Source organism: Hyperoodon ampullatus, assembly GCF_949752795.1.
Source record: "Hyperoodon ampullatus genome assembly, chromosome: 19".
Taxonomy (NCBI): Eukaryota; Metazoa; Chordata; class Mammalia; order Artiodactyla; family Ziphiidae; genus Hyperoodon; species Hyperoodon ampullatus.
Window position 1 is genome coordinate 32,628,404 of NC_136932.1, and position 14,406 is coordinate 32,642,809.

General features: G+C 37.7%; 1 protein-coding gene and 1 pseudogene across 6 annotated transcripts in view; one reads left to right on the forward strand and one right to left on the reverse strand.

Annotated features, from left to right (window-relative positions):
• The window catches only part of NCOR1 (nuclear receptor corepressor 1), a gene marked incomplete at both ends in the record, with an annotated part of 123,703 nt that extends 109,736 nt beyond the window's left edge, over nucleotides 1-13,967 (reverse strand). For all 5 annotated transcript variants that reach the window (XM_079725400.1, XM_079725399.1, XM_079725402.1 and 2 more), the window contains 2 exons: nucleotides 6,422-6,555; nucleotides 13,860-13,967. In XM_079725400.1, coding sequence (XP_079581526.1) covers nucleotides 6,422-6,555; nucleotides 13,860-13,967 — 242 coding nt within the window. The remainder of the gene's footprint in view (nucleotides 1-6,421; nucleotides 6,556-13,859) is intronic.
• LOC307067794 (glycine cleavage system H protein, mitochondrial-like) lies at nucleotides 1,474-1,980 on the forward strand (annotated as a pseudogene). Its single transcript has one exon. The product of its transcript is annotated as a glycine cleavage system H protein, mitochondrial-like (transcript).
• Nucleotides 13,968-14,406: the final 439 nt, after the last annotated feature.

The window sequence follows — 14,406 nt, forward strand, 5'->3', positions numbered from 1 at the left end:
AGATGATAAAATAAACCCTGAGGTCTATAATTTTATTATACTTCAAAAATGTGAAATCTCATTCAAGACATAAGATCCCATTGTCTCCTTAAAATTCACAATGATGTCACAAAAAATACTGGAGTAGGAAGCTTCAGGAGTAAGACAAGGATGCCTGTTTTTGCCACTTCTTTTCAATATAGTATTGGGAATTCTTATCAGAATATTAAGCAAGAAAAGAGAGAAAGGCATCCAAATTGAAAAAGAAGTATTTCTATTCGCAGATGACACAGTCTCATATGTAGAAAACTCAAAAGAATCCACAAAAAAATGTTAGAGCTAATAAATGAACAGAGCAAAGTTACAGGATAAAAAAAAAATCAACATGCAAAAATCAGTTTTATTTCTATACACTGGCAATGAACAATCTGGACATGAAATTAAGAAAACAATTCCAGGACTTCCGTGGTGGCGCAGTGGTTAAGAACCCACCTGCCAATGCAGGGGACACAGGTTCAAGCCCTGGTCCAGGAAGATCCCACATGCTGCAGAGCAACTAACCCCGTGCGCCACAACTACTGAGCCTGCGCTCTAGAGCCCACGAGCCACAACTACTGAGCCTGCATCCTACAACTACTGAAGCCCGAGTGCCTAGAGCCCATGCTCCGCAACAAGAGAAGCCACCACAATGAGAAGCCCGTGCACCGCAAGGAAGAGTAGCCCCCACTCCCCGCAAGTAGAGAAAGCCTGTACGCAGCAACGAAGACCCAACACAGCCAAAAATAAATTTTTTTTTTTTTTTTTGCGGTACGCGGGCCTCTTGACTGTTGTGGCCTCTCCCGTTGCGGAGCACAGGCTCCGGACGCGCAAGCTCAGCGGCCATGGCTCACGGGCCCAGCCGCTCCGTGGCATGTGGGACCTTCCCGGACCAGGGCACGAACCCGTGTCCCCTGCATCGGCAGGCGGGCTCTCAACCACTGCGCCACCAGGGAAGCCCATAAATTTATTTTTTTAATAATAATAATTTTAAAAAAAACTAATACCATATGATGGTGTGGCCACTTTGTAAACAGTCTGGTAGTTTCCCAAATGGCAAACAAAAAAACTACCATGTAATCAGCAATCCTACTCCTAGGTATATGACCAAGAAAAAGGAATATATAGATAGACACAGAAAAATTTGTGCTTGAAAACAGCTATCAATTGATGAATAGAAAAATAAAATGTGGTATTTCCAAAACAAACAAAAAAACAAAAAAACAGATTTTCATACTAAAATATCTCTGTAGCCTTTTAGACTTAAAATTCCCTACATTTTACTGACTTTCATCATCTCTTAGTATCATCTTTAAATAGCTTTAAAACAAATTTATCAAATGAATTTTTTATTGAAATGTACCTAATCATTTTAATTTTTTAAAAAAGATAACCCCTCTCCCCGCCGGCCGGGGGCGCTCTAGATGCTGCACGGAGACCCTCTGCACCCCTGCGTACATGGCGCTGCGAGTGGTGCGGAGCTTGCGGGCCACGGTCTGCAGCCTGCGCGCCATCTCTGCGTCCCTGCCTGCCGCGGGCCTGGGGACTGCGGGCGGGCGCTGTCCGGGCGCTGCGCACCGGACCCGCTCTGCTGTCGGGTCGTAAATTCAGACAAATATGAATGGGTAACAACAGAAAACGGTGTTGGAACAGTGGGAATCAGCAATTTTGTACAGAAAGCTTTGGGAGATGTTGTTTACTGTAGTCTGCCTGAAGCTGGGAGAAAATTGAACAAACGAGGAATTCGGTGCTCTGCAAAGTGTGAAAGCTGCTAGTGAACTATATTCTCCTCTATCAGAAGTAACTGAAATTAACGAAGCTCTAGCAGAAAATCCAGGACTTCTCAACAAATCTTGTTATGAAGATGGTTGGCTGATCAAGATGACCCTCAGGAACCCTTCAGCACTAGATGAACTAATGAGTGAAGAAGCATATGAGAAATACATAAAATCTATTGAGGAGTGAAAATGGAACCCCTAAATAAACTAGTTTAAAACAACTTAATCTAGCATAGTTGTCTTAAATTAGTGGTGGACAGATTTTTAAAAAGCAACTTTTAGCAAAAGAAACTACTCACAACAATGTTGCCTGAAGAAAATACCCCTTAACTTCCTAATGATTTCAGATAAACACTATGCATCTTTTTCACAACACCCTGTGATTTTTAGGCTAGTCTCCAGTTATAATATTCAGAATTTCTTAAATTATCTGTGGTAAAACTAGTTATAAAAATTATCTAATTCAAGGATAACATTGTTATCTTAACCTTATATAATACTGTAACTTGCTTACAGCCATCGCTGGATTTGGGTCAAAATACTCAATGAACCTGCCACTGGAAATAAATGGCAGTGGAGAAAAGTTTGTTAGTTGTATAGTGTCCAATGAAGAACATTACTATCTTAATTTTGCAGTACACTGTGTTTGCTGGTGCTATTTTTATACAGTGAAGCAACAGCCTTGCAGGAAAATAAGAAACAGTTTAATAATAAAATAGTCAACTTCTTAAAAAAAAAGATAACCCTCATTTAGGGGAAATATGTCATAAACTTCATAGCTATTCAAAATAGTGGCCCACAAAGACCATCTAGAATTACATCAATTTATTTTATTTATTCCCAGCTAAGGAAGGCTGTTGTCTGAAACAAAATTAATTTCACTAAAAATTTAAAAATGTATAAATATGATTTGGCCTCTTTTGTTGCTCAAGGGAAAACCAATTATCTGAGTTTCAGTGAATCTTTTATAATATCTGAAACTACCTCAGTTGTTCTGTATCTGCTTATCTAAATATCCAAATACTCTAAAATGTTATTTGGACTAATTTTTCCAATGAAATCTATAAAACATGATGAATGACATTCACACAGAAATGACTCTTACATTTTATGGGTGCTATGTTTATAAAATGATAAACATTTGCTAACAAAAAAATTCCTGGAATATATAACAGAGCTAAACAGCAAATCACCCCAAATCCCACCACATAGAAACAACTATAATTAGGGGTGAATATCATTCCCAGACATCATTTTTATATATGGATGTATGGATATACAGGCAAAAATAAAACAACAGAAGAATCACCATATTTTTTAAATACAGAATATTTGGTTTATTTTTATACAGATAAGTATATAAGAAAAAAAAAGAAATGAAATAAAGGAAAGAATTGCTATATTCCAGGTCAACGCTCCTTTAGCGCAAGAAATCAGTTCCTAAAAAATTCTTGCTAAAGGGTTAGGAAAATAATTATGAAGAGCATTAATTAAAATTATGATTTTAATTTTTTAACTTAACATATTTCCATTTTAGAAGTCATCAAATCACTCTAGGCACAGTTTTCTTTTCTTTTTTTTTAAAGATAGATTTATTTATTTATTTACTTATTTTTGGCTGCGTTGAGTCTTAGTTGCCACGCGCGGGCTTTCTCTACTTGCGGCAAGCAGGGGCTACTCTTCGTTGCGGTTTCTTCTCTTGTTGCAGAGTGTGGGCTCTAGGTGCGCGGGCTTCAGTAGTTGCAGCACGCGGGCTGAGTAGTTGTGGCTCACGGGCTCTAGAGCGCAGGCTCAGTAGTTGTGGCGCACGGGCTTAGCCGCTCCGCGGCATGTGGGATCTTCCCAGACCAGGGCTTGAACCCGTGTCCCCTGCGTTGGCAGGCGGATTCTTAACCACTGCACAACCAGAGAAGTCTCCACACACACTTTTCAAATGCATACCTTTAAACATTCTCCCAATACTTATCTACCTCTGATTTGGGATACTTATATTATTTTTACTTTGTCAAGATTTGGTCCTGATATTCCGTTAAAGAACCATAATTCATCGAGATGTCTCATATGGACTTTCCACTTGAATGGGTTTATGGCTACTGTAGTCCTTTTACCACGGCTTCCATTCTTTGTTTGACTGGATTCCATCACGTAGAAATTCTTCAAGAAGCTTTAGATGCTCAGTGCTTTCATGTCTAAAAACGCCTGCTTGTTGCTTTTAAACGTGTCTGATATAATATTCTTGGATCTCAATTTCTTTTTCTCAGAATTTTGTAGCTATTGCTCTACTATTAATATCTTCTGTCAGATTCTTTTCCCCCTATCAAGGATTTGTGTTTTGCTTCCTGGATTCCTGATTCTTTTACTTAGCCTTAAACTTTAATGATAACCAGGATCTGTCTCAGTACTGATCATTCTGTGCAAATTTTTCTTGGAGTAAGGTATGTCCTATCAACCTATTGAGTTCTTCCTTCACATTAAAGGGAAAAAAAGTGGGTTTTTTTTTAAGTTATGAATATTATTTCCTTTCCTTTACCAGGTGCTCCACCTCGGAAACACATGTTCTTATGACATGTTGGATGATTTTAATTTGCCCTCCTTATTTATCCACTTCTTTCTAATTGCTTTAATCTCTGTCCTTTTCTTCTGCATCCACTCTGATCATTCCTAGACCTTTCTTCCAAGACAAAGGTCTGACTTTCAGCCACATCTATTTTATTCCTTGTTCCTTCTCACTTTATATATTGAATTTAAAATGGTGGTCTTGGGGGCACAGGAATGTCCAATCTTTCATTTTATCTGATATGGTTGCCTTATTTTGCTTTTGAATACTTCCATTATTAATTTTAAGTTCTACAGTGCACAGCACTCACGGGGCATGCTCTTTGTTTTTCATCTTCTTTACACACACGGGTCTTTGTTTTTGGAACACTGTATTGCTTTGATCTTCCTTTCCAGAAATATGTTTTCCCTGTTCATGGCATCCCTTACACTCTTGCTCAGACATACTATGAGCAACCCTACCCAGACTTCTTCTTTGGTGTGGAATGGTGTGTGGACGTTTTCCTTGCTCATCCCCACTTTGCCTGGAATGTGTTTGTCTACAGATGGAGGACTGGATATGGCTTTCTAAATACTTTTCTGGAAGTATATAGCCTGAGGAAACAGAAAAGTGGGGGCAAATCAGGGGAAAACTGGGATGGGGCTGTGACAGCCTTTGCTAAGGATCCTGGCCCGCTCCACCAGCCGCACATGTAAAGCAGTCCTGAGGGCTTTGGCTCAGCACTTTGGAAAGTGGCACACTGTAACTATCCTTCCTGCAGAACAGCATAATGGGGATTCCTAAGCCAACCGTTCACCACATCATCACCCCCACTCATGTCTTCCCAAATTAGGGAGCAATCATGAGAAATCCTATGACTATACTAACCTTCTTTCTTTCTTCAACACTGCTTCTTTGAGAGTAAAGTAGGAACTAGGAGGCCAAGTTGTGCAATATTCTTCTCATTCCTTCCTTGAATGCCACTTTTCCAAGTTTATGGCAGTGGCTGTATCCTTTCCTTCTTTATGCAGGGTGCATTTTTAGCCCTTTTTAAAAAAACCATCTTCGTATATTTGCTAGATAGTAGAGGAGAGTGATCTGAATTCTCTCCACAACCTTCACCAAGAAATGCATTTTACAATGATTTTAAACATGGCCAAATAATTTCAAACCTTTTATCATCTTAAAACCTAAACAGTAATCATATTTTTAAAATAGTAAATCAGGTTCTTTACAAAACTGCTAAAACAAAACTTCAAAATCCTTTCGATTAAGAGTGAGAATGGAGTAAAAGACCGCAGAAATGGTAAGGACTCTGGAGAAAATGAGTACCTGCCATGGACGGGGCCAACATTACCTGACCAAATACTTATCCTTTGTAGACAATGCCATTATTATCCTCATTTTTTTTTTTTTTTTTGTGGTACGCGGGCCTCTCACTGCTGTGGCCTCTCCCGTTGCGAAGCACAGGCTCCGGACGCGCAGGCTCAGCGGCCATGGCTCACGGGCCCAGCCACTGGCATGTGGGATCTTCCCGGACCGGGGCATGAACCCGTGTCCCCTGCATCGGCAGGCGGACTCTCAACCACTGCGCCACCAGGGAAGCCCTATTATCCTCATTTTTACAGGTAGAAAACTAAGGTCTGAGAAGTCTAAATCACTGACTGGCAACCCTGTCTGCAAATGAGAATGACCTGGGCCCAATCCCAGAGACTCATTTAATTATTCTGGGATGGGACTTGGGAATCAAGCTTTTAAACCTCCCCAGGTGGTCCTAATATACATCCTGAATTGAGAACACCTGTTTACACAATGCTACAAAGTCCACAACAGCTGACCAGGATTCAAACCTAGGTCAACCTGACTGACCACTACACAGCATTAACTCCGAACTCTGGAAACAAGTTTTTAAGAGTTTGTTAACTATTATGACAACTACTCCAAAAGGTCAACAAATATAAAAGAGCTCAAAATATAAACTGTAATGACAGCTTGGTTAATAAGATTACAAGATATATATAACAAAATTAAAGTAATAAAATAAATGACACAAGTTCAGTCCTGGATGGAAACATAAAAGAAAGCCTGTTACCTGTCAGAACCTGGGTGAAACTCTGAAAGCAGGGAAGGTCGTCTACGAAGCTGCTGCTGCTGCTGTTGCTGCAAGAGCTGTGAGGCCTGACTGACTTCGAGATGAGAAGAACGATAATCAGGGACTGCAAACTCCTAGTGGTAAAATAATCATAAACTAATTATTAACCAAGAAGTGAAAAGCATCATGAAACCAAACCAAGGACAAATGAACAAAGGCAGTTATGGTCCACTAAGTATGGGAAGAAGCAGCAATGATTTCAATCCTTCACTGATTTAACTCTTTCCCATAACCTAAAACAATCAACATTAACTATATATCATTCAAAAGAATTCAAAATGAGATTTCCTGTTCAACCTATATATTTTTTTTAATTTTTAAAAATTTACTTATTTATTTATGGGGGTACTGGGTCTTCATTGCTGCACGTGGGCTTTCTCTATTTGTGGCGAGCGGGGGCTACTCTTGGTTGCGGTGCAGGGGCTTCTCATTGTGGTGGCTTCTCTTGTTGCAGAGCACGGGCTCTAGGCTCACGCGGGCTTCAGTAGTTGCAGCACACGGGCTCAGTAGTTGTGGCTCGTGGGCTCTAGAGTGCAGGCTCAGTAGTTGTGGAGTACAGGTTTAGCTGCTCTGCAGCATGTGGGATCTTCCCAGACCGGGGCTCCAACCCGTGTCCCCTGCAGTGGCAGGCAGATTCTTTTTTTTTTTTAATATATTTATTTATTTTATTTATTTATTTTTGGCTGCATTGGGTCTTTGTTGCTGCGTGTGGGCTTTCTCTAGTTGCGCCAAGTGGGGGCTACTCTTCATTGTGGTGTGCAGGCTTCTCATTGCAGTGGCTTCTCTTGTCACAGAGAACGGGCTCTAGCCTCGCAGCCTTCAGTAGTTGTGGCACACGGGCTTAGTCGCTACGCAGCATGTGCAATCGTCCCGGGCCAGGGCTCGAACCCGTGTCCCCCGCATTGGCAGGCGGATTCTTAACCACTGCACCACCAGGGAAGCCTGACAGGCAGATTCTTAACCACTGCGCTACCAGGGAAGTCTCAACCTATATTTGATTTATTCTTTTAATAACATATCACAATAACTCCTAATCTATATTATTCACATAATAAGGTCTCAAACCTTTGTGTTCAATATGAAATCCTAAAAAGCATTCTTATCTTAAATTTAAAGTGGGTAAGCTGGAAGGGACACAGAAGCCATCTAGTTAAATCCACATATATTTACAAATGAAGAAACAGAAGTCTAGAAAATCAACCTGCTAGTTAAGAGTAATAGTTTTTCCATCATTCTAGGTGGGTGTTTTATGTTTGTTTTTCTACTTTTCTTTTGTTGACTTTTTGTTGAAAAGGTCAAAGCTTCTTTTGAAAAGATATTAACAATCACAAACAGATAAACACAGAATTACCAAATAACCCAGGAATTCCACTCCTAGGTATACAGACAAACTAAAAGCATATGTCCACACACAAAAATTTGTACAAATTGTCAAAGCAGCATTATTCACAATAGCCAAAAAGAAGACAGAATCCAAATGTCCACCGACTCATACATAGATAAACAGCATGATATATCTGTACAATGGAATAGTATTCGGCCATTTAAAAAATGAAGTACTAATACATGCTACAAAATAGTTGAACCTAGAAAACATAATGCTAAGTTAAAAAAAAAAAGAGATTCAGAAGCCACATATGATTCCATTTGCATGAAATGTCTACAAGATGCAAATCAAGAGACAGAAGGTAGATTAGTGGTTGTCGGGGATGGAGGGAAGACAGGAATTGCGGCTGACTATTATGTATGGGGTTCAATTTTGGGTGATGGAAAAGTTCTAGAATTAAATAAGGGTAATGGTAGCCCAGCATAGTGAATATATGAAAAACCACTATATTATATATACACTTTAAAATGGTGAATTTTATGTTATATGAATTATATATCACCAAAAGTTTAGAAAATCATAAACAGATAAAGTAGAGCTGGCCAGACTGAAACATGGAGTAGGATAGGCGGTCCAGAACCTTTCAGCAGAAGCAAATAAAAGTAAAAAGATTATCTCATACACAGTCTATGAAAATGTATCAGGTACAAAGTTGAAAATATAAACAAGAAAAAACACTGAAGACAAAATCATTTTTTAAAAAAAGTATGTCAAAACTCAAAAAATAAAGAATTTACATCCAAAGAAATAGACAAGATTAAGTGAAAGTGAAAAAGGACACAAAAGTATTAAAAATATCCTCAAAAAGAACCAAATAGCAATTAAAGAAATTAAAAAGTTGATCACTGAAATTAAACAATAGTAGAACAGACAGAGGTGAAGGGCAAATGCAAGCAAAGACAGGACTGAGGAATTCTCTCATAACACAGTAGAGCACAAAGATACAGAAATTACAGAAGTTAGAAATGGCAGCTACAGTAAAAGGTTCCAACATTCAATATCCACAGGTGAGAGGCAATATTCTAAGAATAATAGAATAGCATTTCTCAGAAGTTAAAAAAGACATAGACCTCAGATTTAAAAGGGCCTAAGAGAAAAGTTGAGCAGATTTTAAAAATAAATCCACACTGGACGTATCAAAATCTTAGAAAACAAAAGATGAAGAGAAAACTCTACTACTAGTCATAAGAAATAAAAAATTGGTTTCCTACAAAGTAAGAAGGATCATAATAAAAGCAGACTTCTCATCAGCAACACTGAACAGAACGAAACACAAATACATATTCCAAGTTCAGAGGAAAACAAATTTGAACCTACAAATTCAGTAACCAAATCATCGTTCAAGTTTTAGGACTACAAACTTTTCAGAATTCAGGAACTCAGAAAATCCACCAGTGACAGTGTCTCTGAAAGAATTCCTAAAGGATGCACCTAGCAAGACAAATGAAGAGTAAGGAGCAAAATAAAAGAAACAATAGTGCACTTCTGCTTCCAGCTATGAGCAAGTAACACTGTCCAGACTACATTCCCACAGTAAACAGCAAAAAAAAAACTGGACAAAGTGTAGGAATTCCTTTCAGACATTGGACAACAGGCTGCACAGGACCTGACCTCTGAGAAAAGTGACACAAATAGGGGAGTCCTAGCATAATCCAGGCTTTCTGCCTGGAGATGATTTCCAAACTGAATCCAAACGGTGCCCCAGAATCCTATTCATTGAAGAAGCAACCATACTAGTTTGGGAAAGCCAGATAGAATTTCTGGAGACTTCCAGAGAGGAAGGAGTTACATAGAGAAATATTTCCTGAAATATGAATTTGTGTTCCCTTAAGTGTTTGGCTGAATTCCAATCTGAAATGCATAGGGAGAGCATAGCCCAGTCTTTAAAGGCTGAACTAAGAACAACTTCTGAAGGAAGAACTGTTAGAAGGAATGATAAAACAAACAATTCCCAGAGCTCACACAGGGCCAGACCTCGTTCAAATTTCCTCCAGCCAGAGACAAGAAATCTCACTGGATACACGAGATATTCAGTAGATAGCCCAGAAGAGGCAAGTTCAGAATTGGAGGATAAATTAGACCTACAATAAAGACTATTCTAAACTTGCCTTAAGAGTGTTTAAAAATAAAGCTCAAAAGTAACTTCACTGCCTACCAAAAGGAATCCAACCTTCTTTAAAGGAATACAGCAAAATCCAGCAATGTTCATATTCTAATCAAAAATTAAAAATCCAATGCCTGCAATGATAATTTCACAGGATGAAATTAACAGTAGGTTGGAAACTGCAGAAGAAAAGATCACTGAACATGAAACCATAGCAAAATGAAGCAAATGGGTAAAAAAATGGGGGGGGGGGGGGCGGGCGTGGGGAAGACCAGAGGTCCAATAACCTGTAGGATAAAATAATATAGGAGTAACTGGTGTCTCAGAAGGAAACTAGGAGTATACCTGAAGAAATAATGGCTGAATATTGCCCAAATTTTATGAAAATGATGAATACACAGAGGCAGGAAGCTCAGTGAATACTAAAGACAGTAACATATACATTCAAAAAGCACAACAAAGGCACATCATAATCAACTGCTGAAAACCAGTGATAAAGAGAGAAATCTTAAAAGTAACCAGAGGGGGAAAAAGATATATTTAAATAAACAAAGATAAGAATAAGCAAAGACTTCTGGTCAGAAGCCAAACAGGTCAGAGTACAATGAATTACATCTCTTAAAACGCTGAAAGAAAATAACTGTCAACCTAGAATTCTATATCCAGTGAAAGCATTCTTCAAAACTCAAGTTGAAGTAAACTTTTTCAGGTAAATAAAAGCTGAGCAAGTTCACTGCCAAAAGACCCACACTAAAAGAAATGATGCTCTTCAGGCAGGAAGAAAATGTAGCAAAAGGAAACCTGAATATATACAAAGAAGTGAAAGGAGTCAGAAATCACATATATGTAGGCAATTATATAATAGAAGGGAGAAAATAATATGGACAGAAATCAGCAAAATACAAAAAAAGTTAAAAATGGATGAAACTAAAGCTAGTTCTTCAAGGAAAAGAACCTATTAAACTGATAAACCTCTAACTAGACTAATAAAGAAAAAAAGGAAAAAAACACTTATAACACAAGGAATGACATCACAACAGATCTAAAAGACACTGAAACAATAAGGAAATAGTATGACAAATCACGGCAATAAATTTAGTATCTTGAACAACAAAATACCCAAACTGACTCAAGAAAAAGTAAAGAATCTGAATTATAACTGTTAAAAAAATTGAGTTAATAATTTATCAATTAAATTCTTCCCACAAAGAAAATTCTAGGTCCAAATGGCTTAGATTCTATCACATATCTAAGGAAGAAAACAATACCAATCCTACAATGACTCTTTAAGAAAATACACCGGGAGGAAACACTTCCCAAGCTAATAACCTTCCTAATGGTGAAAGGCTGAATGCTTTCCTCTTAAGATCAGAAACCAGGCAAGGATGTTCACTTTCACCCCTTCTATTCAACACTGTACTAGGTATTCTAGCCAGTGCAATAAGGAAGAAAGGGAACAGACTTCTAGTTTGGAAAGAGAGAAGCAAAGCTGTCTTTATGCTCAGGTTACAGGATCACATACATAGAAAATCCTATGAAATCCATAAAAAAGCAAGTAGAAGTAGCAAGTAAGTTTGCAGGATAGAAGATAAATATACATAGCAGCAATGAACAACTGAAAACTGAAATTCAAAAATAAGTACCAGTAACAATCACATTAAAAATATTACATATTTAAGAATAAATGTGACAACAGATGTACATGACCTGTACACTGAAAACTACCAAACATTACTAAGCAAAATTAAGGCAGACCTGCATAAATGGAGAGATATACCATGTTCATGGACCAGAACATTCAAAGTTGTCAATTCTCTCCCAAATTAATCTCTAGATTCAATACAGTCTCAATCAAAATCCCAGCAAGCTTTTTTGTAGACATTGACAAGTTGATTCTAAAATGCGAAGGCTCTAGAATATCCAAAACAACAATTCAGGAAAGAATCACACTACTTAATTTCAGGGTATTATAAAGCTGTAATAATCAAGACAGTGTGCAGTGCTTTATTAAAAGATTAAATGTTCGTTTACAGAGAAAAATCATAGATGTGAGATAAAGAAAGACAAAACATGTCAGTGTAGAGAGAACAGAAATACACTCACATATATATGATCAACTGATTTTCAATGAAAATGCCAAAGCAATTCAGTGAGGAAAGGATAATCTTTTCAACAAATGATTTCTAGAACAACTGAATACCCACATGCAAAACAATGGCTTCAACCCTTACTTCACACCATAAACAAAATGTAATTCAAAATAGATCAGACTTAAATGTAACAACCTAAAGTTTTAAAGCCTCTAAGAAGAAAACATAGAAGAAAATCTTAGTGACCTTGAGTTTGGCAAAAAACTTCTCAAATATGACACAAAAAGCAAGAAACATTAAAGACAAAACTTAATAAAATGGACTTGATAAGATTAAAAACATATCTCCCAAGGATACCATAAGAAAAGAAGGCAAAGCTTCTTTATGTAATCTAGTAGATACAGCTAATACATAGATACGTATTTCCTAAACAATTTTATTTGTAATAACCAAAATCTGGAATAAGTGACTGGATAAACAAATTATGGTATATCCATACCCAGCAATAAAAAGAAATTAATTACCAAGATGCACCAGAACATGGATAAACCTCAAAAGTATTATGAGACAGAAAAGAAGCCATTGACAAAAGAGTTCATGTGAAACTCAAGACAAAGGTAATCTGTTATGACAGAAAGCAGACCACAGTTTCCTGGGAGTTGAGGTTTGTGGGAAGTGGGGGAGGAGGCCTGACCTGGACGGGGCACAAGGGAACTTTCCAGGGTGATAGAAATTTTTTCTTTCTTCATTTTGGTGGTGGTTTTACGGTTGTATGAATCTCGTCAAAATGTACACATATAATAAAATTTTATTATATATAAACTAAATCCCAAAGTCGATTTAAAAAAAAAAGAAAGACAGCAGCAGCAACAATAATCTAGGAAATTAGTAATCAGATGAATAGCACTGGGGCAGGAAGGACACACAACCAAAACTCAGCACCTAACCATGTAAGAATCCTCAATCTAGCAGTAGAAAGTGACTTCTTCAACCAAAAAAGGACATCTACAAAAAAAATGCGACTAATATTATACTTAATAGTGAAAGACTGAATGTTTCCCTAAACAGAAACAAGGTAAGGATGTCCCTTCTCACTTTGTAATCATGACCATGCTTTAAAGGAGTCCTCGGTAGTACCCAGTAGTACTCAACTATATTTGCTGGTAAGTGTGCTTTCTTGTTCTCCGAAATGACCATTTCATCCCTCCCTTCTCTTTTCTTCAAAGCCCTTACACCCCCGTCCCTGGCGCACTCTAAGCTGATAATTTCACTTATTTTATTTTTCACAAGGTAAAACAATCATGCAGACTCATCTTCCTACCATCAAATCTCTCAAGAAGGCAGAGGTTCTTTAATATATCACAAATAATACCAGTAGCTACATAGAGTAAACACACATATAGAAAACCTTAGCACAGGACCTGGCTCTCACTCAAGAGAGGCCAAGTCATCCGGCCAGCTTAATACTCAACCAGAACTTGGCACATAAACAGAGGTCTTAACTTAGAAACTCTAGGCAATTGATTCTTCTCTATCCATCAACAACTCCTACAATCAGAAGCAGAGACATGTTCACCTCCTGAAATCTGGCATAAAGTCACAATAAGAAGATAAATATAATTAATCCCTAACCTTTGGTCCCCCACCTTTGAGAATGGTTCTTGCCATTAAAAAACATATATAACAATTATATATATATATAATTGTATTTGGTTTCTGACCAACAAATGTATTAAATGGGAAAAGTAAAGAAAAACACAAAATACATATGCAACTTGCATAATAGCTGTTCCTTACCTGCTGGTGACGGGTGCTGGGAAAGGTGTACTGAACAGAGTGGGGAGGATAACGACTTTGCTCTGTGCTGAATGCTCCTTGGTTGGGAGGATAACCTGAACTTGACATTATCAGTAAAGAAGTCCTCACCAGGTTGTGAGATCAAGTGCAACAAACAATCATGCTTCTAGGAAATCACCTAAACAGGATGGGGAAAGAAAAGAATTGATAAGTACTAAAGCACCAGGTGTGCTTCTAATAACACAACTACAGCTACATAAACAAAACCACTATTATCAGTAAAAGCTTTCTCTCATGTTACTTACTTAATATAATAGAAGTTACTGGGGCTTTAAAAACACCAATGGGTCTTTTCCTCTATACTTAAAAAAGTTTCTTTAACATATCACAAATAATACCAGTAGCTACATAAAGTGAACACACATAAAATCTTAGCTCAGGAGCCAGCACATAGCAACTGCTCAGTAAACATCCTTCTTTCAATAAATATCTGAAACACAAATATTACATATTACAAAAACAAAAATCTTGGCTGTAAATTTGGGGG